General features: G+C 48.4%; 1 protein-coding gene across 4 annotated transcripts in view; it reads left to right on the top strand.

Annotated features, from left to right (window-relative positions):
• The first annotated feature begins 2,786 nt into the window (after positions 1–2,786).
• Positions 2,787–24,938, top strand: part of DCTD (dCMP deaminase) — a 39,127-nt gene continuing 16,975 nt past the window's right edge. The window contains exons 1-4 of one of the 4 annotated variants that reach the window (XM_049865015.1): positions 4,517–4,558; positions 4,902–4,940; positions 6,658–6,772; positions 7,083–7,218. In XM_049865015.1, coding sequence (XP_049720972.1) covers positions 6,665–6,772; positions 7,083–7,218 — 244 coding nt within the window. In that variant the 5' untranslated portion in view covers positions 4,517–4,558; positions 4,902–4,940; positions 6,658–6,664. Of the gene's footprint in view, positions 2,892–4,452; positions 4,559–4,784; positions 4,941–6,657; positions 6,773–7,082; positions 7,219–24,938 lie in introns of those variants that run through there. The other 3 variants (XM_049865014.1, XM_049865016.1, XM_049865013.1) reach the window with 3 other exon arrangements.

The raw sequence follows: 24,938 nt of genomic DNA, 5'->3' as shown, positions 1-24,938 counted from the left end.
GCAGTCTTACCACTTTTCTATCGTTCTCTATTAGTGGAAAATATTTGACTTTTCCTCCTCTCAGACGTTTCTGCCTTACACAGGTTTCAGCTTTTGGAGGTTTCACTGTAATTTATTTGTTTGGTCAACAAACAGTTATTGATATACAATATGCAAAGCATCCAGTTTGGGGATATGCCAAGTTAACATCTCCTCATTGACCATCATTACAATTTTGAAGATTCATGACGGTAAAAATAGATACAAATTCTGAATTTTTTGACAGAATATTTAGTCCTTTTGAAGTCTTTTCATTAAACATGAACTGACCTCATGCTCTAATTGACAAGGCCACATATTTAAATTATCTTTTATTCTAAAACTTTCATTTGCTTTTTTTGTGGTTTAGCAGATAAGTCATCCCCTTATTTAAGGTTTAAACAGTTCCCTTTAACTGGGATTGCTGACTGGAAACAAAGAGTTGTTCTTTTGAAAAACAGTAGAAGTGGTACTTTCCCTGTAAGTGCAGTTGCTGAGCTATGAAAAGAACTTTTTCATCCTGATAACCATGGAATTAAGAACAAAGATGTTCTAACAGGCAACTTATCCTATGACGTTAACTGAGCCAGCGACAACGAGGTTCATTTACTGGGACTTTATTTGTGGCAGCGGAGAGAGAAGGGCCCTAGGTAAGCTCTGTGCGAGCAAGAACCAGTTTGTCTTGCCCATTGTAGTATCCCCAGCACCTAGAACATAGTAGAGAATTAATAAAAATGAATTGAGTGAATAACTGTTGTTTATTTTATAGATGAAGAAACAAAGAATCTAAGTACCTTCTGATGGTCACTTGGAGGGAATTAGAATTTAAAGTCTGGTCTGATCCAACACCTGTGCCATTTCTCCCATTACAAACTTGATGTAAAGACTGCTACTTTCCAGACCCCCAGCTTGACCTGGTTTCCTGGGTTACAGTCACATCCTTTCCTTGGTAAGGAGGGGAAGTAGGAGAAGCGGTCAGCAGTATCTTGGCAGGGCAGACACCTATGAACACCATCAAAGCCCCTTCTGAGGCAGACCCAGAGGCAGCTTACCTTGACTTCTTTTTAATCTGGATCCCCACCTCCAAATTCCTGAATTATTCCAGGCCAGGCTAGAGATCAGATGTAGTTAACCTGCCGGCCTGCAAGTAGAGGAGCCAAGGCAAAGCCTGTGACAATAATCCTTATGAGCGTTGGTGTGTTCACCCCTATGCGAAGCCCCCCCTCTTTGCTGGAGAAAACGTGCTGTAAATCCGACTGAAACTGTAAGAAACCTCTGTATCTGTGGTAAGTGCAGAAAGGTTCTCAATTATAAACCAAAATACGAGGTATTAACGAGAGAGATATAACACCTACAGTTACGTTTGGAGTTACAAGGTGTTAATGAGCAAGATATACCAAGGAATGCATCTTCTCCTTCAGCTGCCTGGGTTGGCTGTTGGCGCAGAATATTTGAAACCTCAAGTTCTGAAACCACGAATCAGGAGAGTTTCCTGCATTATGAATGATGTCATCTTTGAGATGAGGGACTTCTAGTGAAACGCGGGCGCATTCAGAGTAATGTTTGCAGCAAGCATGATGTTGAATGTATTGCAGAGGGGAGCGTGTGTGTTGACCAAAATGGAGAAGGATGAGAAGTAACTAAATTACGTACGACAGTCTTTACAGAACAAAGGGAGAAAGCTTAGTGATGCTGTGGTTGAAGGACCAGCGGCAATTGGTGATGTACTGGCTGTAGGTTGGTAAGAAGGGAAATGGATCTACGAAGACCCGAAGACTACAGATGGAGTGACAAGGCCCGAGCGGCGGAATTGGGAGGGGGAATATAATAAATTTTTGTGCAACAGGACAGCCAAATAAAGTTAACCTGACATTAAAAATCATCATCTTAATCTATGTAGCTCTTTCAAGCCTGAGTCTCATCACAGAAAAAAAACAAACTACAGCTAACGATGAAGTATTTCTCCTTTTGCTTTCCCGGCACCCACGAAGAACAGCACAGAATTCAATTATCGAAGGTACGGGCTGGACCAGGGGGATGAAGAATGACGTGTCCGCTGGAGTGAGAAATTAGATGGAACCAAGTGTTTATTCCCATCATTCTTCCTCGGTTAGGCTAAATTAATAGTTAACAAACTTTTGTTTGGATTAGCAGCTCAGAGCCGGGATGTGCAGATCAGAACTCACGATTATTACAGGAGCCATTGTTTACGGAACGCGCACGGTATCCTCCAGCCTTGGGTGTAAAACGGCATCTTCTGCCATTCTGTGTGCAGGAAACAGCGTTCCACCAGACTGAGGGCCTAGGCTGCTGAATAGACTGCCGAAGCGCCAGAAAATCAGATACGCGTTCTTGGAGTCTGTGACCTCAGAAATGGCACTGATGGTCTTTTCTATTGCCCTGTGCCATGTTTTTCTGATCTCTTTAATAATTATATAAAAACATGCACAATTTTATAGCCGGCAACGGTTATCAGCGGTAGTTCCAAGAAGGGTGTGCGCGGTGAGGCGGTGGGCGACTTGGGGAAACCCCTCAGACCCTTCCAAACTCAATCTGAATAGAAGCTGAGGCGGCCTTCCAGGCGCTCCCCGCCGGACCCAGTCCGCGTCCCCCAAACAAGCCCTTCCCCTAAAAACTTGTCACGCCACCACCTATCATGATTCCCCACGAGGACACAGCCACACAGCAGGTTCATTCCAGAGACCAAAACCAGGCCTCCTCATCTCCATCCCCTTCCGCTTTCACTGTACTGGGCTCTGCGGGTCATCTCTGACGCACACATAACGAGTATTTATAGCACCAGCTTTAAGGAATCGACAGTAGGAAGAAAACCTCACCACTACTGATCAGAAGGACCCCTGCCTTACACTCAGGTATCTTAAAAATGCATTAAAAAAAAAATGAAGGCAGAGCCGAGTGCGGGCAGTCCATCCCGCGCCCAGCGCCCAACGCTTGCGGCACAAAGCACGGCGAAGGCGGACGCCGAGGGACCCCGGGAGGCCGGGCTCAGCGCCGCCCACAGCCAAGCCGTTCCCGGACAGGTGCCCGAGCCGAGGAGTGCTTCCTGCTCCGCGGGGCTCAGGCCCTCACGCTGGGGGGGCGAGCCCCGGGCACCGGGGAGAAGGGCGCGGAGGGCGCGGGCCACGGGCCCCGGGAAGGAGCGCTCAGAGGGCGCGGGCCCCGGGCTTCCAGGGAAGAAAGCTTGGAGAGCGCGGGCAACAGGGAGGAACGCTGGGATGGCGCGGGCCCCAGAGAGGAAAGCTCGGAGAGCGCGGGCCCCGGGGAGGAACGCTCAGGAGAGCGCGGGCCCTGGGGAAGAACGCTCGTAGGGCACGGGCCACAGGCCCCGGGGAGGAACGCTCGCAGGGTACGGGCCACGGGCCCCGGGGAGAAACGCTTGCAGGGCGCGGGGCCACGGGCGTCCGGGAAGCAGCGCTCGCAGGGCGCGGGCCACGGGCGTCCGGGAAGCACCGCTCGCAGGGCGCGGGCCACGGGCGTCCGGGAAGCACCGCTCGCAGGGCGCGGGCCACGGGCCCCGGGGAGGAGCGCTCGCAGGGCACGGGCCACCGGAGGAAGTGCTCGCAGGGCGCGGGCCACGGACCACGGGGAGGAGCGCTAGCAGGGCACGGGCCACCGGAGGAATTGCTCGCAGGGCGCGGGCCACGGGCGTCCGGGAAGCAGCGCTCGCAGGGCGCGGGCCACGGGCCCCGGGGAGGAGCGCTCGCAGGGCGCGGGCCACGGGCGTCCGGGAAGCAGCGCTCGCAGGGCACGGGCCACGGGAGGAAGTGCTCGCAGGGCGCGGGCCACGGGAGGAAGTGCTCGCAGGGCGCGGGCCACGGGCCTCGGGGAGAAACGCTCGCAGGGCGCGGGCCACGGGCCTCGGGGAGAAACGCTCGCAGGGCGCGGGCCACGGGCGTCCGGGAAGCAGCGCTCGCAGGGCGCGGGCCACGGGCCCCAGGGAGGAGCGCTCGCAGGGCACGGGCCACCGGAGGAAGTGCTCGCAGGGCGCGGGCCACGGACCACGGGGAGGAGCGCTCGCAGGGCACGGGCCACGGGCCCCGGGGAGAAACGCTCGCAGGGCGCGGGCCACGGGCCCCGGGGAGGAGCGCTCGCAGGGCGCGGGCCACGGGAGGAAGTGCTCGCAGGGCGCGGGCCACGGACCACGGGGAGGAGCGCTCGCAGGGCACGGGCCACGGGAGGAAGTGCTCGCAGGGCGCGGGCCACGGACCACGGGGAGGAGCGCTCGCAGGGCGCGGGCCACGGGCCCCGGGGAGGAGCGCTCGCAGGGCACGGGCCACGGGAGGAAGTAATCGCAGGGCGCGGGCCACGGGCCCCGGGGAGGAGCGCTCGCGGGGCGCAGACCGCACCACCCCGGCCACGCGCCACCCTTCCTAGAGCGCCCCAGCTTCCGGCGCCCCGCGGCCCCGCCTCTTCGCCGCACTTCCTGCTCCGAGCGCGGGTCCTTGTTGGCCGGGGAGGCGGAGAGGCCCTCTGCAGACTCGCGGAGTGGAACCGGAGCACGGGCGGGCCCGCCGAGCCGGTACGGTGCCCGCGCGCCACGATGCCGCCGGGAGCGCTGCAAACTGGGCTCCCGGGTGGCGGGCGAACGGAGACTTTGCACCCCTGCCCGTTAAACAGTCAGACGAGCGCGGGCGGGAGCTCGGGGTGTCCGGCCGCGCCCCGGTTATCTTCACGGCGTGCATCGCGGCCTGGACGAGCTTTCCCGCTTAGGAAGGAGACGTGGGTGGTTTCGGGGAGAGGCTGAGCAGTGGGATGGGACTGCGTCAGAATTCGGGGTGTTGGGAGGAGCACGGCCTCTGCCCAGGCCCGCGACTGGCTCCAGTTCCCTGAGCCTCGGTTTCCCGCGTCTGTTTGTGCTGCAGGATTTCAGTCCTTATGGGGCTCCAGTGAGCATTAAACAGGTAAAGCGCCCAGCGAATGACTGCGCTTTAGAAATATGCTTTTTTTTTTCTCTCTTGCCTCGTCGCGCACTTCTGTTTTACCCAATAATTCAGTTTTTGAGGTAGAAAAGAGCAGATTAGACACAGAAAAAAGCAAGCATGAATGGAGGAAAGATGGATGCTCCGTGGAGATCCACAAGGCACGCTGGGAAGAGCGCTAGAGAAGCTGAGATAAGGGTTTTCCCCAGAGAAAAAAATCGGACCCATTGCAGTAGAGTGGATTCCAACTCCTAGTGACCCTATAGGACACAGGAGAACTACCCCATAGGGTTTCCAAGGAGTGACTGGTAGATTTCCAGCTGCCAACATTTTGGTTAGGAGCCTGAGCTCTTAACTACTGCGCCACCAGTGCTCCATAATTCTGTTCAGTAGATACTAACTTGGCACCCTACAGAGATTAGTGGGTACTGACCTTTAAGGCAGATGGGAGATGAGCCCAGTCCTGTGTGCATTATGGAAAGAAGGCTGTCAGGTGTCCCAGAACTTAGGCAACATAATCAGTGGGCAAAGGAGACCTGATGGCACAGTGGGTCGGTGGTTGGAACTCATCAGCACTCCTTGGGAGAAAGATATGACAGCCTGCTTTCTAAAGATTGTGGCCTTGGAAACCCTATGGGGCGGTTCTGCTCTATCCTGTAGGGTCCCTGTGAGCCCAGATCTACTGAAGGGGCACTGTGTTTTTATTGTTGTTTGTTTTTGAATCCTAGGTAACCGTGGTTCCCTATACCCACAAGTTCCCTGCACCCTTGTCTGAGGCAGGGCTGCACTTCACCGTAGCCGACACTTAAGTCTAGAGCTTGAAGCAGAAGTTTTGGAAAACTCTCACCCTCCTATAGGCCTTCTGAAGATTTCTTCTCAGCGATATCTGCCTGGTTCCTGTGTTGCTCTCTGCCTTTGCCCTTGTTTTGTCTCTTTTGAAAGGGTCCCCTTACCTGAAATTCTGGGCCCCTTTCATGGGCTCTTCTGGTTGGAGGGACAGCTTGTGCCTGCAGTGAGAAAAGCCCTTTTTACTGAAACCTTGTCTTAGTGATAACAGTTGACGCTTCTTAGTGCTTTTGTATTTGATTCGGGACTCAGGGCTGCTTACTGCGAAGGGGAAGGGAAAGGTACAAATTATCTGGTTAATGTCACAATTGGGACATCTGGACATGTTTTCTTTGGAATCCAGTTGACATGCGTAATAATCCGATGTGATTTAGGGCAAGTTATCTAAGTTCTCCGAGCCTCTGTTCTCCACCTTAGCTAGTAGTAAGGCTTGAGTGAGATGATGCGTGTACCTTTTAAGAGTGTTTGGCAGGTATTAGGTGATCCATAAACGTTTCTCCTCTTTCCCCTCCCTGCCGCGCCTGCTCCATTACACGAGGGAGCGAGGTGAAGGTCAGGCATCTGTGCTGGTTCACAGAGCATCCTTTGAGAAAGCAATAAATAGACATGGGGACAGGAAGCAATACTGCCAAACTCGAATGTCTGAAGTGGCAACTTAATTTCTTAGGCTTTTTGTAATTTAAATCAGAGACTAAGGTAACTCTGGGGTCCGCATTCTGAGATTTATAATTGATAATTATAACTGAAGTTTCTGAGTTTAAAGATACAAAATTTAGATGTGATTAAATTGAGATGGAACATAGATTTACCAAAATGTGTTTCTCAACTGCAGTTTTATTGTGTTTTTTGCTAGACCCAGCATGAGTGATGTTTCCTGCAAAAAACGGGATGACTATTTGGAATGGCCTGAGTATTTCATGGCTGTGGCCTTCTTGTCAGCGCAGAGAAGCAAAGATCCAAATTCCCAAGTAAGTGAGTTTTAGAAGAGAATATTTGGGCATTCGCAAACACAGAAATGCCGGTAAATGAGCAGCTTACAGTTTAAAGATGCCGAGTAAATCTGTCTTTGGTGGTGCATTCTGACGTGCTCACGTTTCTCTGTGAGGGAGTAATGCCGCCCGTACCCCCTCCAGGGAGGATGCCGTGGAAAACGGGCAAGGAGACAGAAGGCCGTGTGCACCTCCAGAGGACACCTGGCCGGTCGTGGCTGTGCCGCCCGCCTGGTTCGTTGCCTGCCTCCCCGGGGCAGTCAGCAAGCCGGGGACCTGTGTTTCGTAGGTCGGGGCATGCATCGTGAATGGTGAGAACAAGATCGTCGGCATCGGGTACAACGGGATGCCCAACGGGTGCAGCGATGACCTGCTGCCGTGGAGGAGGACGGCGGAGAACAGGCTGGATACCAAGTACCCTTATGGTAGGGCGGGTTCTGTGTTGCATCCTGGGAGCGGCCCAGTCTGAGTGCACACTAAATGTGAAACCAAAACTAGTTGCCGCCGAGTGGATGCTGACTCAGGCAGCCCCGCGTGTGTCGGGGTGGGACTGAGCTCCACGGGGTTTTCACTGACTGATTTTTCAGGAGACCTCGGGACTTTTTCTGAGGCAGCTCTGGGTAGACGTTAACCTCCAACCTCTTGGTTAGCAGTAGCGCACGTTAACCATCGGATCACCCAAACCAGTGGAAAAAAAATAACCAGTTGCCGTCGAGTGAGCTCTGACCCGTGGCGATCCTGTACGTGTCGGGGTAGAGGGGCGCTCCACGGGGTTCTCAAGGGCGCGTTTTCGGAAGTAGGTCGCCAAGGCTCTCTTCCCAGGAGTCTGGGTAGGTTTGAAGTACGTTCACCGTTCACACCACTCGGGGACTCTTTAAATAAGACAGTTGGCCAGAAATCCTTATTTCTTTTTTCAATCAGCAGCATCTGAAAGAAAAACAGTCCCACTGAACTACCCCAATGTCCTGTCCCCGTGCCTTAAGCTCCAAAGGGAGCCAGCGGAGGGAAGCGTGATTATGGCCACACAGCCGGGCTCTGAGGTCCAGGCCTGTTGCCAGTCTGGAGTCTGGCGCGTGCCGCTGGTGCCTGGAGTCTGGCCCATGTCGCTGGTGCCTGGAGTCTGGCCCGTGTCGCTGGTGCCTGGAGTCTGGCGCGTGTCGCTGGTGCCTGGAGTCTGGCGTGTGTCGCTGGTGCCTGGAGTCTGGCCCGTGTCGCTGGTGCCTGGAGTCTGGCCCGTGTCGCTGGTGCCTGGAGTCTGGCGCGTGTCGCTGGTGCCTGGAGTCTGGCGTGTGTCGCTGGTGCCTGGAGTCTGGCGTGTGTCGCTGGTGCCTGGAGTCTGGCGCGTGCCGCTGGTGTCTGGAGTCTGGCACGTTTCACTGGTGGCCTGTCAGGCTGTGCAACACCCCAGCATTGCTGGAGAGCTTCTATGCAGAGGGTGTTATGAACTAAACTGTGTCTCCCTAAAATATATGTTACAAATCCTAATCTTTATATTTGTAGAAAGGAGCCCTGGTGGCGCAGTGGTTAAAGCACTTGACTGCTGACTGAAAGCTTGGTGGTTCAAACCCACCAGCCTCTCTGAGGGTGAAAGATGTGGCCGTCCGCTTCTGTAACGATTACAAACTTGGAAACCCTACGAGGCAGGTCTGCTTTGTCCTGTAGGGTCGCTGTGAGCCAGAATCAACTCAATGGCAAAACTTTTTTTTTTTTAAATACTTGTGGATATGATCCTCTTTGGGAATAGGGTTTTCTTGTTATGTTAACAAAGCCATATCAGTATAGGCTATGTTTAAGCCAATCACCTTGGAGGTATAAAAGGAGCAGATTAGGCACGGAAGCATGCAAGCATAGACAGAGAAAGATTGATACCAGGAGGGGATCACCAAGGAACGAAGGAAGAGACAAAGACAGCCTGCCTCTAAGGCCAGTGCCCTGAATTCAGACTCAGAGTCTAAACTGTGAGACAATGAATTTCTGTTCATTGTCACCCACTTGTAGTAATGTGTCATAGCAGCCTAGGTAGCTAAGACAGAAGGCCACAGCCCTGTGGAGATAGCTGAGGAATGTGCACAGTCACTCTGCAGGTTATTTCTTTACCGTGTGGAAGCAGAGTCAGCTAACCAGGCTCTGGTAAGTGGTAAGGTTGTCCAGCCCATCCGCCCCTAAGAAACTCTGGTTCTAGCTCATCTCTGGGAAGCAGGACGCAGACTGTGAGCTGGACATCAGGACTTGAATGAGACCGCTGCTTTCTCCTGTTCAGGGGCTCTGTAGACCCAGGGTGGGCTGTGGTTAGACCAGAGGTTTTGTGTGCAGCCAAAAGCCTTTGAGCTAGGTGTCCCTGGATTTTCACCTTTAAGTGAGGGAGGGGTGCTTCTTAGAATTTGTTGCCTATCTGAGCCCCAGGGAGCATCACTTCAGAGGTTGTCTGAGAGGGACAGCCACAGTTTCACTTTTCTTTTTATTCCCTGGAAAATACGCAACTAGTGGCATAACCCTGTTGTCATTGAGTTGATTCTGACTCATAACAACCCCTTGTGTGCAGCGTAGAACTACTCCATAGGGTTTTCAAGGCTGTGACCTCTCGGAAGCAGATCACCAGGACTATCTTCTGAGGCAACTCTATATGGGTTTGAACTCCCAGCCTTTTGGTTAGTAGTCCTGAACCTAACCTTTTGTGCTACCCAGGTATAAAAACTGCTTGGGGGCAGTGTCTGACCTCCTCTAACTTCACAAGGAGAAGGAGAATCAAGATCAACAGCCCAAGCCTGATTCCTATGAGACTAAGGTCAGATGAGCCTCCTCTCTCTGCCATCTTTACCAGTTCTGACACCAGCCGTCCCTCCCATAGCACTCTTTGCTGGGTTTGACAGTTCATTGCACTGGCCATATAGAACTCCCAGACAATACTCACGATTATGGGGTTTCTTGGGGAAGTAACAGTTAATTACAATTCAAGTTTGGGAACACTCAGGATACAGTCCTTCCATCAGGACAGCCTCTTCCCACTGTGCTCACAGGCACGTGTCTCTGGATCTAGGTCTGTACCCAAAGGCACTCAGCTTTCTCTCTCTTTGGGCCAGGAAGCCCTGCTTCCAGGTCTCTCCTGCCACCACTTCTCACCATCTTCAAGGTTACAGCTTGCTCGTTCTCTATCAGTCTCCTGCTTCCAGGAGCTTATCAGCTCAGGGGTCCTGGATCCAAAGGACATGCTCTGCTCTCCACTCCTGGCTCTTCTTCCTTGGTCATGGTAGGATCCTCTGCTTTGCTCTGGAATTAGCTCTCTTTTAAGGCAAAACTGACCAATCTGCTTGGTAGGCCACAATTAACCTATCACACAGTCCCACCCAATCACCTGGGTGGGAGTTACAGGACTTGCTAGAAAGGTCACACAAAAGTAATCATCCAATCAATCACACTGCACCAGGGACTCCTACTAATACCATAAGAGGCGAATGGGCTATGTGTCCTGATCGCTGGTTTTTTCATAACATTAGGTCCTGTGTTTATGTCTGAGAATGAACAGCCTGGCTCTGTGGAAAGTAAAGCTTATTAAGGCCATTCAAATGGAAGAGAATCTGCCTCCAGGAAACCAAGTTCAAGGCAGTATGTAAGACCTTGCTGCTTTGTTGACTCTTCGTAGTAGATTTCATCTGGGTTTTTCTTATGAAGAACTCCAGGTCTTCATTTAGTCTGATGTATATATTTTTACTAATGTTTGTGGACCTTAAGAATGTTAAATAAGCGCCATACATTACTTTTCAAATTGCTTAAGGACAACGCCTCTGTTTTTGAAAGAAAAAGGAAGAAGGTGCCTGGAGATAGAGAAGGAATTGAGGAATTAGGGTAGGGAGAACTGCAAAGCACTCAGGGTTTTCAGGGTGTGAACAATAGTTCAGCGATTAAGGGGATGTAGCACAGCAAGTCCTGGGTTGTGAATGTCTGACTCACGGACAGCACGTGCGTGCTCTTCAGTGTGAGTGTGAATTTGTTCTCCCTTTGAAACGACTGAACCAACCCTTACCTGCAACAGATGCCTCATCACAAGTGCCTTCACCTGCTGCACGTGCAGTTTTTAAGTCACTGAAAAGGCTTTGAACTTTTTCTTGCAGTAAACCAAAAACCAAACCCTAAGCTGTTAAATCGATTCTGCCTCCTAGTGACCCTCTAGGACAGAGTAGAACTGCCCCGTAGGGTTTCCAGGGGGCGGCTGGTGGATTCAACCTGCTGAACCTGGGGACTTGCTGTAGTTGTTTTCAGGGCACAGGTTAATGTTGTATATAAAAATCCTAAAAGATCTACGTTGAAATGTATGACGACCACAGTCCCTGTCACTGAGTCAAGACAGCGAAACGTTGAACCTTGTGTGGAACTCCTTCAGGAGGAATTTGTAGGGGTCGGGGAGGCGTCAGGCTGTCCAGTTGACACTGGTCATGAAGGATGCCAGTGGCTCATTGGCACCCGAGCGGCGCTCCCAGCAGGCCCTGGGCGGCCTTCAGTCCCCGGGAGCCCCGGGCAGGTCTGTAGCAGCGGCCTGGAGCCGAAGGCTCGCAGCAGCACCTTTGCAGCCTCCCCTGCCCCCCGCCAGTGCTCCGGACAGCACCTCTGACAGCTGATTTTGTTGTTCTGAGACATTGCCTTTTGTCCAAGTTGAGGGGAGTACCTCTTAGAGCTCCTTTCCGGAAGGAATGAAAACAACAGGCATTTGTCCAGTTTCACTGATTGCCTTTTATTGAATTGTTGCTGAGTTTCTGGGCACTGGTTGTCTGCATTATTTTTTAGTATCCATATGGTACCTCTAGATTTTCAAAGCTCTTTGTCCCTACTTATCAGTTACTCATTTTGCATATAGCCATGTTAGACTGTAGACAATTTTGTTTCACGAGAATAAGCTTATAATTTGAGATACCATAAAAGTCACAGGAGGTATTCAGTGGTTTTTAGAAGGCATTTAGTATTATTGCCATCATGATACCTGTAAAGATGGGCTTTAAGTCTGAGTAACGATGACTTTTAATCTTGCCTTTTGAAGGGATTTCGGGCAACAGAGAAGTAAATGTTGGCACAGCGTTGGAAGAAGAAATAGAAATTTTTGGTGATAATTCACTAAAAAGCAAATTCTTTTTTTACTTTTAAAATTTCAAAAATTGATTAAAAAAATGTGATAATATCTGGAATTGGGTAGGCTCAACCCTTTCCTCATTGACGTGAATGGTGACTGAGCTGCTCTCTCAGGAAGGATGGATACTTAGATTATTTGTTAATCTTTGTAAATGAGCTTTAAAATTATCTAGAGTTCTGCACCAGTGCTGGCTAACTCTTTTGAGTATGGGGACCCCCATTTAAATGTCAAAAACAATTTCCAGGACCCCTACATAATGCTGCTTAAACTTGCAGGTCTCTTGAATACAAAGATCCACAGTGACAAAAAGCTCCTGGTGTCAGTGACGTTTTACGTTAGTCTGGACTTTATTGGTCAGACGGCATTTGTGTGTGTTTGGAAAGAGTGTATGTATGTACCGCAACCACCAGTTACTGTCAGGTTGACTCATGGTGACCCGTGTGTGTCAGAGTAGAGCTGTGCTCCATAGGGTTTTCCATGGCTGGGGTTTTAGAAGTAGATTGCCAGACTTTTGTTCTGAGATACTTCCGGGAGGACTCGAGCTTCCAACCTTTGTCTTAGCAACCAGGCATGTTAACTGTTCGTCCTACCCAGGGACTCCATATATGTGCCGGACATGTTGTTTACCCAGCCTGTGGCCCATGCTTGGGCCCTTGCAGTACCTTAATAGTGCCCCAGGGTTTGTGCCCACAGGATCTCAGAGCCTACCCTTCTTTTTATGGACGGGGAAATGACGATCGCAAGACATTAAGTAACTTCTTGAGTGTCACACATTTAGAGTGACATCTCCTAAATTACAGGTCAGTGGTCTGTCTGGTCCGCCACTTTGTGTCCCCAGGGCTGGCTCTCCTGTAGGGCTCAGGAATTCAGCTCTTCTGGTGTGTTGACTACATTACTGCATGTTGACTAGCTACTCTCGTCTTCTCGTTTTACAGTTGAGTAGTCTGAGCCTTAGATGCAGTAACTTCCCGGAGGTGAGGAGCTTGGGAAGTGGTGGGCTGTGCCTAGGATTAGCCGGATTGTACGTCACTTACTTTAACACACTTCTCCAAAGGGAACACGAACGTTGTAGAAGTTTGAGTTTACCAGTACCCGAAAAACCAAACCCGTCAAGTTGATTCTGACTCATAGCGATTCTGTAGGGCAGAGTAGAACTACCCCATAGGGTTTCCAAGGCTGTAGTCTTTCTGGAAGCAGACTGTCACATCCCTCCCATGGAGTGGCTGGTGGATTCGAACCACTGACTTGTTGGTTAGCAGCTCCTTAGTTTGCTAATAACATGTACTAATTCCATTCTATGTTATTAATTCTGCAAGTTTGAAAGTCATTAGGCTTGACTGACACTTTGTAGGGACTTGGGAAGCAGGGAACACTTGAACAATAAAAGAACACGGAGCTTTTTCTGGGCTGTCTCTCTGGAGAGGAATTTTTAAAGGGTGTTTTTGTTCTCCCAGCCTTAGGATCAAAACTTCATGAAACTATTTGATGTTAATGAAGTGTTAATACAGAAAATGAAAATTCCGCCTGCCAAAGAGACTGCTCTTTATTTCATCCTTTTCCTGAGAACTCCTAATGTCAGCAGCATTGGGAGGCAGGAAGAAGTCAATGTTGTTACAGTGAGAACCTTTTAAACGAATGAAATTAAAGAACCAGGAAGTAGCAGATTGATCTAATCTACCATATAAAAAATTTCTGAAGGCTTTTATTTTTGAGGGGAGGGTAGTTAAACCCACGATGAAGTATTCAGCTGACATTTCTAGTTCCTCTTTGTGAAATTCATTAGATTGAAGCACATTTAATCAAAATACCAATTCTATAAAATGTTAAAATTCTCTTGGTGATTCAGAAATCCCTCTTTCCTTGGGTTTTTGTAACTAATTTTAATGATGTCGTTTATGTATCACAGAGATGGAGTGGAGTCCACCTCTTCTGTCCTCAAGGCCATTGTTAAACTTCAGGGAGATTTCAATAATGCTGGATACCCTCAGCAGGGGACCATGCTGGGGAAGGCTTTGTGTATGAGTCTGCCTCTTCTGCTTGGCACCTTTCTGTCCAGCTCGATCAAGAAGCTGGGATTGCTTTGCCCACAGCCTCACACTTCTTCATCACGGAAGGGACGTGGTCTTGATGTCCCCAAGGGTGGGTGGTAGCCTCACTGGATGCATTGGGCAGAAATGCACTGGGAGCCATGGGCTCCTTCTAGAATCTAGTCCCATTTCTACAGGCCGCCCTAACAAGGGTATAATGCTAAGAAGGAAAACACTGGAAAACACGCTATTAACTAAGGCATGAGTTCAGCACAGCACCTTGAAACAGTTTTGCCAGTGTGTGGTAAAAAAAAAAAAAAAAACCTGCTGCCGTCAAGTCGATTCCGACTCATAGCGACCCTATAGGGCAGAGTAGAACTGCCCCACACAGTTTCCCAGGAGTGCCTGGCGGATTCAAACTGCGGACCTTTTGGCTAGCAGCGGTAGCACTTAACCACTGCGCCACGAGGGTTTCCAGTGTGTGGTAGTGCTCCTTTAAATTTTATATTGAAATTTAATCTTTATTTTTCAGATTTAGCATATTCTTAAGCATGCGTAGATGTCATTTTCTTGATTACTTAGCCATTTACCTTACCCCGTGAGCACTGACATCTCTCTGACTGCCGTGCATGTGATCTATTTCTTTGGCATCCAAAAGGTTAGTCCTGAGAAACTAATTTATCAAGAAGTTAGGAGGCTGATTCTTCTTAAGCGGTGACTTCTTCACAACTTGTGAGAGCTTCTTAGTAATTAAGATCAGATTTGTTCTCAGCCGGGTGAAGTGGAACGCCCTCTGGTTATGTGAGCAGATCTGTGGATTTGATGACTTGCCGTTTCTTTTTCCTGCAGAATTTTAATTTCACTCAGAGCTTCCCGCCAGTCTTGCTCTGCCTGGCCACTAGCGGTTGTGGCCTGGCTGCTGGGCTAATTAGGGACTTTGGTACAAAATAACTAATATGATCAACTGAAAGCCTTTGAGCAATTTTACAGAAAAGAAATTAAGTAGATTATTTTTATAAATCAAGGGCAAACTCAGTTTGTGTGACGCTTTTGATAAACAGCGGAACACGATGGCTTATACGTGAGGTTCCCCGAGCCCCCTAAAACCCAGCTTAGTATGGCATATTTCACTTTTAGGTCTAATTGTTTATGAACAACCTTCAGAAAAAATAATGTTTTTGTTAATTTATTTGGTGTTTATGTATTTTTTCTACAGATACAGGGTTAAATAGCTAGAGATTAACTGTTTCCTTATGAGTCGCTACAGAGGATATACAGTAACAAAATAACCCTGTGTTCAGAAGAGCAGAGGCAGGAAAAGCTAAAATACTCATCTGTGGGGATCAAATCTACCCACAAAAATATACATTTGTCTTCTCTTATAAAAAAATGCTTTTCAAGGCAGCTTACCTGATGGAAGGCTGTAAAAAAAACTTAAATAAATTCAAGATCCAAAACCAGCCTCATTGCCATTGAGTTGATTCCGATTCAGCAACCCCGTAGGACCTAGTAGAACTGCCCGTAGGGTTTCCAAGGCTGTAATCTTCATGGAAGCAGAATGCCGTATCTTTCTGCCAAGAACAGATGGATTCGAACTGCTGACTTTTCACTTAGCAGCTGAGCGTTTAACCACTGTGTCACCATGGCTCCTTTAATTCAAGATAACAAAAAATCAAAACCAAACCCGTTGCCTTCGACTCATAGTGACCCTATAGGACAGAGTAGAACCGCCCCATAGGGTTACCAAGGAGCACCTGGTGGGTTTGAACTGCCGACCTCTCGGTTAGCAGCCGTAGCTCTTAACCACTATGCCACCAGGGTTTCTCCAAATTGATGACCAGAAGTAGGCTTTAGTTCATCTTCACCATTTCAAAAGAAAAGGTTTGTTGAGAAATTCATACCCTCAACAGAATTTCCGGGGCAACCTGTTTTAGGACACAGTTGTGTTACGTGTTTGAGCACACGGATATCCGATTGCAAATGGCTGTCCTGATGACAAACGCAGCCTCTCTAACTGAAGTCGATGAGTCTTTGGAAGCACTGGGTTGCTAGTCAGTTGTTACCGTAACGCTTGAAAATGATGAGCCTCAGCGTCTTTGTTCTGTGGCACGTGTGCTGATTTTGACTGATAATCCTTGGAACTCGTCTGAATTACTGAGGTTTTCTTTTGAGCTTTTTTCCTCCCCAAGACTTTCCTTTGTCGATACTGGTATTTAAGTAGAATACGAGCTGGAATTGACTCGACGGCAGTGGGTTTTTTTGTTTCTTTATGTATGGATTGTTTGCTTTCAGAAATATACAATAAAATCTGGCTCCTAGAGATTTTTGCAAAAAAAAAAAAATTTTTGTTTTTTTGGCAGGGGGGCTTCTGTTTCAAGTTAGTTTGCCATCCTGACAGCATGTGATCTGACGTGGGCGCACTGTAGCCAAAACCTTTCCTGGTTGCTGGTGCTGGATTTGTTACACAGACTGATGTCCTGCGCTGTTGCTTCCTGGCTAACGAGTGCCTTCAGTTTGCCTTCTGAAAACTAGGGCAGGAGGAGAGTGTCGAAAAGAGGGTGAGGGTTTTGTAATCAAGTTTCAAGAAGTAAAGGCAATAGAAATCAGAGTTTCATACATCATACCTGGAATACTTTAAAATTTTTCTATTCTTAGAAATACATGTATTGCTTTTTACTTTCTTAGTTAAAAGAGATATAAATTTTTATTTTAAAAAAATTTAGATGGCAATGTATATGCCTGTAATATACATATTAGCTGAGAAAACCCCCAAATGCTTCAACCGGTGTTTACCAAGTTCAAGTGAAAGAATTCTAGACTGGCCTTCAAGAGCCCTGGCTTCCAGGTCAGGCGTGCTTACACTCAGTTATTATAGGGTTGTAGGAAATAATGTCGTTTGACTGTTACTTCTCAGTATCTTTATGCAATAAATTATCACTGAGGACTCCTTCGGTTCCATAACTCTGAAGAAAAATGAAACAGTAGAGTCTGGGTTATATGAGACGAGGGTGCTGATTCTCTGCTCCCTGGGGTTTAGGGCATGTTCTGAAAGCACCTTAGTCAGAGCTGCAGAGTTGTAAAAGGCCGTTGGTGGCAGGGACACAGAATTTGCATACGTACCCGTACCCGTGGATCAGTTAATAGATAAGAAGGAGGCTTCAGGCCCTCCCACCCCCACCTATTCAAGTCCGCTAGACTTCTGAAATGAATGGAAACCCCATATCCACAGGACACCTACTTGGGACGGGCAGGTGAAGAGTGTAGGTTCTCACACAGGCGTGGAGATTACAAGACACTGGACGAAAACAGGTTGGAGGACAGCAATAAAGAAAAAAACTATGCTTGAGCAAAAGAGAATACAGGAGCCGCACCTAGAACTCTTTGGGGACAAGAGGTTACTCTTAGATCCAGTAGAAAGGACTTTACAAATCCCTTTGTGACTCAGTCATCGTGACAGTATTTGTTGAGACGATTCTTACCTGGCATTGGGAATTCCCCATGATGTGCAGAGTGTGGTGTGAGCAAGGCACTGGAGCGCGAGGAAGTGCACCTTCCTCTCCACACATGCTGGCTGAAGGTAGGTGCCAGCCAGTTAGCGGAGGTGTACGTTTTATCTCTGTGCTTCCTTCAAATGATAGATGCCATAGTAAATTTAAAATATTGAATATGATAACTGAGCATGAATTTTTCAATTCTGCAATTAAAAGACTTTGTTCAAAATGCCATTAATTTTGAATTTAGGTAGGGGAGCAGAATTCCTCTTGGTCATTTTTCCTTCTGCAAGTGAGTTACACTTTTTAGGAATTCTTTTACCAGCTTGAGCTGCCTGTTGGATATGGGGAAGTTCTCTTGAGTTGTCTTGCTTCCTTTTAAAAAATTTTGACTATATTTTATAACACATCACAATTTTTAAAGTACTTTTCACACATACTCATTCATTGATTCATTCAGCAGATACTCATAGGGCATCAATTGTACATATTAAAATCCACCCAGAGGTGCCTCGGAAGAAAGGCTTGACGATCTACTTCCAGAAGAATCATAGCCATTGAAAACCCTGTGGAGCACGGTTCTGCTCTGAAACATGGGGTCACCACGAGTTGGAATCGACTTGACAGAACGTGGTTTGGTTTTGGTTTATTTATGTGTCATATGCCCTGTACTCTGCACTGGTAAATAAAATGTACATGGTCTCTGGAGTTAGCAGTCAAATACTGTAAGAAGTAGACATTGATGAAGAAAACACAGACGTTGTTAACATTCCTTTCTGAGGAATTGACTCTTAAGCTGAGATCTCAGGGATTAGCTGGGCCCCATCAGGTGAAGATGGGAGTGTTGTTGACTGGGATTGGGAAGGGCATTCCAGGCAGAGAGAGTGCTTGGGTGAAGGCCCCCTTAGGAGAGCAGTGGGAACGCTATGTGCGATGGAAAGAATTTGGCTTAAGTTTAGAGAGTGAGGAATGGAGTAATAAGGTGAGGCTGGAGGCTCTGTGGGGTTTGGAGTTGGATTTTAAAGATTGCTTTGGTTGCATGGAAAGTGGATTGTTCAGGGGCAAGGGTGGGAACAGGGATCCCTAAGCCATGAGGCACTTGCAGTGTTGGGTGAGGGGGGAGTGCTGGAGGTAGAGGGGCGTGGCCAATGTAGGATATATTTTGGAGGCAGCAGGAAGAGGGCTGAGTGATATGGGTTGGGGGATGGAAATTGTTGCTTCTCAGTCAGTTCTGGCCCGAGCATCTACGTGGAATACCACATGGAGAAGGCTGCAGGAGTAGCAAGGTTTGGGGGAAGATCTGAAGTTTGGGCCCTCAGTACAGGCGTCAGATGAGTGAGGAGAGAAGTCTAGGCAGGAGGGGTCAGTACAGGTGTCATTGGCATTTGGATGACATCATGCCAAAAACCAAACCAAACTTGTTGGTCGTTGAGTCAGTTCTGACTCATAGTGACCCTATAGAACAGAGTAGAATTGCCCCATAGAGTTTCCAAGGAGCACCTGGTAGATTTGAACTGCCTGCCTTTTGGTTAGCAGCTGTAGCACTTAACCACTATGGCACCAGGGTTTCCTGGATGACATCAGTGCTCTGGAAATGGACAGTGATCCAGGGAGAGTGTGCATAAGCAGGAGAAGACCCTGGCGTGATCCCTGAGAACTCCAGCATGTAGAGGATGAGTAAAGGCGGAGAGAATGCACGAAAGGAGCATGACATCTTGAGACATCTGGGAGAGTGGGTTGAGAAGGAGGGCGTGGCCAGCTGTGTCAGTGCTGCTGGGAGGCATGAGAGGACTAAGGAACGTCGACAGAGTTGAGTAACATGGAGGTCATTGTTAGCGTTGCAGAGAACAGTGTCAGTGGAGTATTAGGGTTGGATAACAGATTGGAGCTGGTTGAATGATGAACAGAAGGTGAGGAAGTGGGGACAGCATATAGAGATAATGGGTTTGAAGTGTTTGGCTGTGAAGAGAGCAGAATGATAGGGTGGTGGCTAGAGTGGCAGATGGGGTCAAGAGAAAGGTTGGTTTGTAGTGCTTGTAAGTGGGGAGAATCGGGTGCACCTTTGTTTGCTGATGGGAATAACCTGGTAAGACAGAGATCCATGAATCAAATAAGGGAAAAGGAGGGCGTCCTTGAGGCTATGGGGGGATGGCACACTGGTTAGGAATGAGAGGAGGGACACTGATGTGGAGGGGTCACGGAGGTGGGAATCCGATACGGGACAACATTTTCAGTGAAGGACGAAGCAGGGTTGTCAGCTACCAGAGGAGGAGGAGGCCCGTGAGCAGCTTGAACCTTGTGGAGAAAGGAAGAAATGATTGTTGCATGAGTGGGAGAAGGCCTGCTAGAGACTAGGAAGGTCCTAGGAATACAGGGCCGTGTCAAGAGTTGGTGTTTTATGTGGGGATGCTGATAACCCTGCTTCCTCCATACCTTCGCAGGATCAGGGAGTTGGCTGATCAGGGAGTTGGCCGAGGTGTGCCTTGTGGAGCTGGAATTAGGGAGGCTGCTTACCTGACTCCCATTCCAGTGCTCCCTGCACAGCCCAGGCTCCATTTTAAGAGCCATTAGCCAGAGATGGAAGCTTTTAAACTTTATAGGTGTGCATTTGCATTACAAAATTGTCAAATGATGACTAGCAATCTGCTCCTATTGGTGTTTTACCACGTTTTACATCAACAGGAAGAAGGGAGTCAGCATGGCTTGACCATTCATGAGATTCAGTGTTTCCACAGCTGCCGCCTGACCTGATTGTGTGCTCTTTGCTCGCACACAGGGAAGCCATGTGATTAGAGTTCTGGAGGCTTTGTTATCGATAATGGAAGCACCACAGCCAGAAATCTCGTTAGCCCTAAGCACTACCATTGGGGCTAAGTGGCTCCCCTGGGTGCCATGCGTTGCTGCCGGCAGGCTTCGCAAGAGGCAGCGAGGATGGATGCAGGGCCAGGGAACCAAGGAGGAGAGAAAAATAAATGTGTACTCTGACAGGCTGAACCGCGAGGTCCAGGAACGCCTGGTCTTGGGCCGATAGCCCAGGCCGGAGAGGTCAGATGAGCGGGGACATTTGTCAGGTGGCTCTCCCATGCTTGCTCTTAATACAATTCGATCTTTGTTTCGTTCTGGGAGGCAGGTGCTTTTCTCTCCATTGCGCAGGTCAGGAGGCTGAGGCTTAACTGAGGCTTCAGGTGGAGAACCAGTAGGTGGTAGAAGCAGCATCTGTGCCAGGCAGGCCCACGGCCCCTGAGCAGACCCAGCCAGGCAGACCCGGCTGGTTAGGCCCATGGCTACTGAGTAGACATGGTAAGGAGGAAGTAGGAGGGAGGGCAGAGTCCCAGAGTCAGGCGTCCTTCCCACAAGTCCAGAGGCAGAGCCCCAGGAGTGGAGACAAGTTCACGCTGCAGTGGCGGTGGCGGCCACCGCAGATAAGCTCCCAAGGGGTGGCTCTTTCACCCCGAGTCTGGAGGTGAAGTGAGCGCTCTACCCAGCCCGAGCCGGATTCCCTTTGTTCTCACTGTGTCTCGGGGCAGAGCTTGTAACAAGGTGGTCACACATTTTTCTGTCGTGAAGCTCCTTCCCCCATGAGGGAGGGGAGCCTTAAACCATCACTTTTATCTTCACACCAAAATTTACACCGTAATAAAAACATCTCCCTGCTGGGATTGTGTGCCCGTCAGTGGCTGAAGCCGATGGGGTTTAGGAGTCCCTGTGTAGCCCAAATGGTCTGTGCTTGACTACTCATGTAAAGGTTGTTGGTTCAGACCCACCCAGCGGTGGCACAGAAGAAAGGCCTGCTGTCCGAAAGTAAGATGAGAATGCCGGAAGGGACAGGACTGGACGAGTGGACACTGGGAACCTGGGGTGGAAAGGGGGAGCGTGGTGTCGCGTTACGGGGATTGCAACCAATGTCATAAAACAGTATGAGTATAAATTGCTAAATGAGAAATTAACTTGGGCTATGAACTTTCACCTGAAGCACAAGAAAATTAAAAAACAAAAAAAAAAAGACTGACGGTCTGTTTCCATGAAGATTACAGCCAAGAAAACCCTTTGCAACATAATTCTGTTCTAACACATGGGGTCACCGTGAGTTGGATTCAACTTACAGTAATGAGTCTGGTCTGGGCTGGTGCAAACTGTTAACATGCTCGGCTGCTAACCGAAAGATTGGAGGTTTGAGCCCACCCAGAGACACCTCAGAAGAAAGGCCTGGTGATCTCCTTCCAAAAAACCAGCCTTTAAAAACCCTGTGGAGCACAGTTCTTCTGTGACACACGTGGGGTCGCCATGAGTCGGAGCTGACTCACAGCTGCTGGTTTATGGGGTTTAAGGCCGCTGACCGTGAAGGGGTTGGGGCACAATAGCGGACTGGTCAACGGAGCCTGTTTGGTTGGGATTGCACGACAGTGGTCCAGCGAAGCAGAGTACCGTCGCCTTTTCTCTGGAAGATCTTGTCCTTGGCAGCTGACTCCCCGAATCCTCGCCACAGGGAGGACCAGCTGGAGCAGAGCCGCCTTTCCAACAGCTAGAAAACAAGCCCACTTCTGACTGTGGGTAACCGTGTCTTCATTATGTAACTGGGCTTACACAGCTTCTTGCTACCCTTTTCCCACGTCGTCATTGTTGTCACCCTGTGAGATGGGAAGGAGGGTTACTAGTGTTCCTGTTTGTAGCTGAGTAAACTAGTCACGTTTCGCCGCTGGGGCTTGAACACGGCATTATGTCCGTGTGGTCAGGTCCGGGGCTTACACCCCTCTTGTTCTGAAAAGCCGTCTGTAATCCACAGGACAGTCTTACCTGCAGATTCTGTGCTGCATCTGCCTACAAACTAATCCCTCATCTCCTGGATTTTCTTAACACTTGCCTTTGTGCCTCTCCCGTAGTGTTTGTAGCTTTTGCGGGGTACTCTGGTTGTTTCTTGGGAATAGGCATAAATATGGATCTCTTCCAGTCAGTTAGCCAGGAAGGTGTCTTCCATATTTCTTGACATAGACGAGTGAGCACCTCCAGCGCTGCATCTATTTGTTGAAACATCTCAATTGATATTCCGTCAATTCCTGGAGCCTTGTTTTTCGCCAGTGCCTTCAGAGCAGCTTGGACTTCTTCCTTCAGTACTATCGGTTCCTGATCATATGCCACCTCTTGAAATGGTTGCACGTTGACTAGTTCTTTTTGGTATAATGACCCTGTGTATTCCTTCCATCTTCTTTTGATGCTTCCTGTGTCATTTAATATTTTCCCCATAGAGTCCTTCACTGTTGGAACTCAAGGCTTGAATTTTTTCTTCAGTTCTTTCAGCTTGAAAAACACCGAGCACATTCTTCCCGTTTGGTTTTCCATCTCCAGCTCTTTGCACATGTTATTAAGATACTTTGTCTTCTCGAGACACCCTTTGAAATCTTTTCAGTTCTTTTACTTCATCAACTCTTCCTTTTGCTTTAGCTGCTCGATGTTCGAGAGCAAGTTTCAGAGTCTCCTCTGACATCCATCTTGATCTTTCTTTCTTTCCTGTCTTTTCAGTGATCTCTTGCCTTCTGCATGGATGATGTCCTTGATGTCATTCCACAACTTGTCTGTGGTCGCTAGTGTTTAATACATCAAATCTGTTCTTGAGACGGTCTCTAAATTCAGGTGGGATATACTCAAGGTCATATTTTGGCTCTCGTGGACTTGCTCTGATTTTCTTCAGTTTCAGCTTGAACTTGCGTATGAGCAATTTACGGTCTGTTCCACAGTCAGCCCCGGCCTTGTTCTGACTGATGATATTGAGCTTTTCCATCGTCTCTTTCCACAGATGTAGTCAATTTGATTTCTGTGTGTTCAGTCTGGTGAGGTCCATGTGTATAGTCGCCGTTTATGTTGGTGAAAGAAGGTATTTGCAATGAAGAAGTCATTGGTCTTGCAAAATTCTATCATTCGATCTCCTGCATTGTTTCTGTCACCAAGGCCGTATTTTCCAACTACTGACCCTTCTTCTTTATTTCCAAAGTTTGCATTCCAATCACCAGTAATTATCAATGCAGCTTGATTGCATGTTCGATCAATTTCAGACTGCAGCAGCTGATAAAAATCTTCTATTTCTTCATCTTTGGCCCTAGTGGTTGGTGAGTAAATTTGAATAGTCTTATTAACTGGTCTTCCTCGTAGGCGTATGGATATCATCCTATCACTGACAGCATTGTACTTCAGGATAGATCTTGTAATGTTCTTTTTGATGATGAATGCAACACCATTCCTCTTTGAGTTGTCATTCCCAGCCTAGTAGACTAGATGACTGTCCAATTCAAAATCGCCAATACCGGTGCTTTGAGCTCACTAATGTCTAGGATATCGATGTTTATGCGTTCCATTTCATTTTTGACCATTTCCGGTTTTCCTAGATTCATACTTTGTACATTCCAGGTTCCAATTATTGATGGATGTTTGCAGCAGTTTCTTCTCGTTTCGAATCGTGCCACATCAGCAAATGAAGGTCCCGGAAGCTTTACTCCACCCACGTCATTAAGGTCGACTCTACTTTGAGGAGGCAGCTCTTCCCCAGTCATCTTTTGAGTGCCTTCCAACCTGGGGGGCTCATCTTCCAGCACTATATCAGACAATGTTCCACTGCTATTCCTAAGGTTTTCACTGGCTAATGCTTTCCAGAAGTAGACTGCCGGGTCCTTCTCCCTAGTCTGTCTTAGTCTGGAAGCTCAGCTGAAACGTGTTCTCTATCGGTGACCCTGCTGGTATCTGAATACCGGTGGCATAGCTTCTAGCATCACAGCAACACACAAGCCCCCACAGTACGACAAACTGACAGACACATTGAGAAGAATGGGAATTCCAGAACACTTAATTGTGCTCATGAGGAACCTTTACACAGATCAAGAGTCAGTTGTTTAGGCAGAACAAGGGGATACTGATTGGTTTAAAGCCAGGAAAGGTGTACGTCAGGGTTGTATTCTTTCACCATACCTATCCAATCTGTATGCTGAGCAAATAATAAGAGAAGCTGGACTATGTGAAGAAGAACAGGGTATCAGGATTGGAGGAAGACTCATTAACAACCTGCGTTATGCAGATGACACAACCTTGCTTGCTGAAAATGAGGAGGACTTGAAGCACTTACTAATGAAGATCAGAGACCACAGCCTTCAGTATGGATTACACCTCAACATAAAGAAAACAAAAATCCTCACAACTGGACCAATGAGCAACATCATGATAAACGGAGAAAAGATTGAAGTTGTCAAGGATTTCATATGACTTGGATCCACAATCAACAGCCATGGAAGCAGCAGTCAAGAAATCAAAAGATGCATTGCATCGGGCAAATCTGCTGCCAAGGACCTCTTTAAAGTGTTGAAGAACTAAGATGTCACCTTGAAGACTAAGGTAAGCCTGACCCAAGCCATGGTATTCTCAATCTCATATGAATGTGAAAGCTGGACAATGAATAAGGAAGGCTGAAGAAGAATTGATGCCTTTGAATTGTGGTGTTGGCGAAGAATATTGGATATACCATGGAC

The sequence above is a fragment of the Elephas maximus genome, chromosome 21 (genome assembly GCF_024166365.1).
Source record: "Elephas maximus indicus isolate mEleMax1 chromosome 21, mEleMax1 primary haplotype, whole genome shotgun sequence".
NCBI lineage: Eukaryota > Metazoa > Chordata > Mammalia > Proboscidea > Elephantidae > Elephas > Elephas maximus.
The sequence above is the reverse complement of the archived record's forward strand: the minus strand, read 5'-3'. Positions and strand labels throughout refer to the sequence as shown.